Source organism: Salvia hispanica, chromosome 3 (assembly GCF_023119035.1).
Source record: "Salvia hispanica cultivar TCC Black 2014 chromosome 3, UniMelb_Shisp_WGS_1.0, whole genome shotgun sequence".
NCBI classification, from domain to species: Eukaryota; Viridiplantae; Streptophyta; class Magnoliopsida; order Lamiales; family Lamiaceae; genus Salvia; species Salvia hispanica.
The window spans coordinates 22,421,973-22,425,771 of NC_062967.1; the positions used below are offsets into that span (position 1 = coordinate 22,421,973).

At 35.8% G+C, this 3,799-nt stretch overlaps 1 protein-coding gene across 1 annotated transcript; it reads left to right on the top strand.

Moving 5' to 3' along the window:
- The first annotated feature begins 962 nt into the window (after positions 1-962).
- On the top strand, positions 963-3,799 carry LOC125211473. The gene is made up of 5 exons (XM_048111285.1): positions 963-1,131; positions 1,562-1,807; positions 2,637-2,768; positions 2,860-2,976; positions 3,132-3,799. The coding sequence occupies exons 2-5, from the start codon at positions 1,562-1,564 to the stop codon at positions 3,468-3,470; spliced, it is 834 nt and encodes a 277-aa protein (XP_047967242.1). The 5' UTR covers positions 963-1,131; the 3' UTR covers positions 3,471-3,799.

Sequence of the window (3,799 nt, forward strand, 5' to 3'; positions counted from 1 at the left end):
TCGAGGTATGAATAGGCATTTGCAAAAAGATGTACACTTCAAGATGGGCTTTGTGAAGACTGCGATGAGCAATGTTGCAACAAAAGATGCATCCAAGACTACGGACATGATTATTGAAGTTTACCTTTTTAATTGTACTTTTCTGGATCATGTTGAAATGAAAGTAACCGTTCCCTCATAGTTGAGGTGGAATTTTTCGGCACGGAGTTTAAGAAATGAATGTTTAGTGTGTTAAATAAATAGATTAAAAAATAAGAAAGAGAAAAAGGTAGAGAGAATAAAGTAAAAAGTGAATAAAGTAGAGAGAATAAAATAAGAGAGAGTAAAGTAAGAAAGAAGAAAAAGTTACTATATATGGAATGACTCAACTATGAGGGAACTTTCCGAAATGGAAAAATGACTCAACTATGAAGGAATGGAGGGAGTATATTTTTTGTGCTAGATGACAAACCGGTTTTTGAGTATTTCAGCCTGACCCAACCTGATACCCGCAATTATAAGGCGCGGGCGGGTTCAAGGTTGGGGAATTGCATCCACTTTAATTTCACGTATTTGATAAATCGGATAATTGGTACAACGATAAAAATATACTAAAAAAGTAGTATAATAAAATTAGTACCTTCCACAATATTATTATTGTGGTTAAAATCTATAAAAAAAATGATACTAGAACTTAGTAAAATGAATAAACAAATCCTTGTAAACAAAATAAAAGCATGACCATAATTTTATTTTTCTATCTTTTTTTCCAAAACGATATAAACGATTATATATTTATTCAGTAGGTTAATGTAAAAAAAATCATTATATATTTATTCAGTAGTTTAATGTAAAAAAGAAATAAAAATCAAATCATGCCTATATTTAAGTATGTAGATAGAAACTATTGATTATTTCCATAGTTATATGATTAGTGTTTTATATTTCCACATTTATAAATATATGTGGAGAGTCATATATTTCTCAAAATCTGATCTCATTATTCTCTCGCCTCTTCTAATAACGCCTTTCTCTCGATACAAACTTCCGACTCACATCGCCGCCGTAGCTCTCACACCGTCGCCCCACTTCCTCCTACGGTGCCTCCCAATATTTCTCCAGTGCCGCCGACAAATAGATTCTACTTCGGAGGTTCACCCTTTCCAATTTTGCTTTTCAATCTATATCTTGTGTATATACAATTTTTTGCATATATATGTATAAATTTCGATCCGTATTGCAATTGACGATCCATTCTCTGCAATATTGTTTCCTATTTTGTTTAATTGATTTTACACCTCGTGATCAATCAATCGATGAAAACCTAGATAATTTTATTTTCTCATGTATGCCTGTTCGTATTGCGTGTGTTTATTTGATGAAAATAAACTTACATATTTTTGGGGGAAAAAGAGCGGCAGTGGTTTCATTGTAGTACATAGATATAGATTTGGTTTCTTCATCCAATGACACTTTTTTAGTGGATTGAGTAGTAGAGTTGAATATTGTTGGCTATGTTTTATGATTGCTGTGTTACATATTTTGACATTCGACAGTTATGTGCATACTTGTTTTCCTTTAGATGGCGTCTTCGAAATATCTGAAACAGCCAGAGAAATCTCAAGCAACGCTTGGTAACACAGCAGCTAGAGCAGGAAATACTAAAGCACGGTCTATGCCCTTAAGCACGCCAAATTATGCAAATACAAAGTCTGCTGTAGCTCCAACCAAGTTCTCGGAAAATACAGAACATCTTCAAGAAATAAATAACATAAGGAAAGCTCCTGTAGGGGCCCAGATGAGACGTGTTATCAACTTGCTCTTTAAGGTATAGTATTTGTATGCAACCAAATAACAGTGATATCTCATAGTAATTTTTTCAGCTTTCCATATAATATGTTAATACATGCAAAGAAATCATTCTGCTTCAGTTATGTACCTTTGTCATTGTCTCATCAATTAGTCACAACAACATATATACTTGCTAGTGATTGAGTATAAGTATTTTTTATGCGATAGGAGAGTATCTACCTCTTTCATCCTAGCTCTGTCCTATTTCTGTTTTGTTATAGAAGCTAGCAATCTATAAATAGTATGTACTATCTGGCAATACCTAGAGCTCCATTCTGCAACTACAAATGTTCTCCCATAAAAAATGTGCCTATGATTCAAAACATATACGTAAATGATTTGCAATATCTTTTTGTTTGGTTAGTGCTTTGATAAGATGTTTGTTCACTTGTATTGGTGTAAACAGTTAATAATGTCGATATGTTTGGCATTAAGTAACCCATCTAGGAACTAGGAAATGTAGTGATATGTTTGTGGCTTTGTGCTTATAGTTTTGCAGACTACATTATAAATGAATCTTGGTTGAACTGTTTTGTCCACAATTCTTAAACTTGCATTCTTCTTATTTTCTGGCATGAATCTGATGATAATACTGAGAATAGATTCATAACTTTTGCTCATTTGACTAGTTGTAGAACTTCCTTCAGCACCTTTGTTGTTTTTCTTAACAAACTACTTTGTAGTTATTTACAATCAGTTTATCTGTTCCTTTACACCTTAGAGTTTCATTGCAGTTTATTTACTGTTAAAAAGTGGTGCTGGTCAAAAGTAGTTTAGTACATCTAACTTAAACAATTCATGTTCAGAGGAGGGATGCCTTGACTCCTGATCAAATAAATAAAGAGTGCTATGTGGATGTAAAAGGGAATAAAGCCGTGTTTGACAGTTTAAGGAACAATCCAAAAGTGCATTATGATGGAGAGCGGTTCGTCTATAAGGTGAGGTCACATATATTTGTATGCCCTTGGTCAAATCACACCTTTTTCTCAGCACCTGACCTTTATCTTTATTCAAAAAATTCATTTGCAGTCCAAACATCAGTTGCAAACTAAGACTGATCTTCTTCAATTGATCCGGACGCGTCCAGAGGGCATTGCTGTTAAAGATCTTGAGGATTCGTACACAGCTGTAATTGATGATCTACAGGTAACCTTAATTGCAGGAACTTCAAATCATGCTAGGGATTTGAGCTGCTTTGGGTTACATTTTTCATGCATCACACTGTGTTCCTCTTCTAAACTGCGTATTCCTCTCTTTGTTGAAAACTCAACGAAGGCCTACTGATCATTAGCATTTTGTAGGCTCTGAAAGGTTCTGGCGAAATTTGGTTGCTGTCCGATTCACTAGAGGACATAGCATACCCAAATGATCCTAGAGCTTCCATCACGGTGGATGATGATTTGAAGCAATTGTTCCAGGGGATCGAACTCCCTCGCGACATGCTCGATATCGAGAGGGATCTTCAGAAGAATGGGATGAAACCTGCTACGAACACCGCTAAGAGGAGGGCTGCTGCAGAGATTCATGGCATGCCTCCCAAGCCCAAGACGAAGAAGAAGAAGCACGAGATCAGCAAGAGGACCAAGCTTACCAATGCGCATCTTCCGGAACTCTTCCAAACTCTTCGCGGACCGGGATAATGAATCAAATGCTTACTGGATGTGCAGCTTCTGCTCTCATATTGGTTGGTTGGAGGAGATAATGACTCCTCTTGGTGATATACTTTTGTGATTGATCTATTGAGATCCCTACTCATATTTCAGTCTCCTATTCGTGGACGGACCAAAATTTCAGCTTCGCGGACGGACCAAAATGACAAAACGAGACTCCTATTCGCAGATGGAAGGATTACATTCTATGGAGTCATCTGATGCACATTCTAACTGCATCACACGTTGTCAAACTAAGAAGGGTCAATCACAATTGTAAAAGCCACCTAATACAAATTCATAAACATTTATAAGTAAAA

Excerpts from the sequence above, each read along its gene's own strand:
- LOC125211473 (XM_048111285.1), top strand. The coding sequence starts at position 1,562 with ATGGCGTCTTCGAAATATCTGAAACAGCCAGAGAAATCTCAAGCAACG. Across the intron at positions 2,769-2,859 it reads GAGAGCGGTTCGTCTATAAG|TCCAAACATCAGTTGCAAAC; the intron begins GTGAGGTCACAT and ends ATTCATTTGCAG. Across the intron at positions 2,977-3,131 it reads CTGTAATTGATGATCTACAG|GCTCTGAAAGGTTCTGGCGA; the intron begins GTAACCTTAATT and ends AGCATTTTGTAG.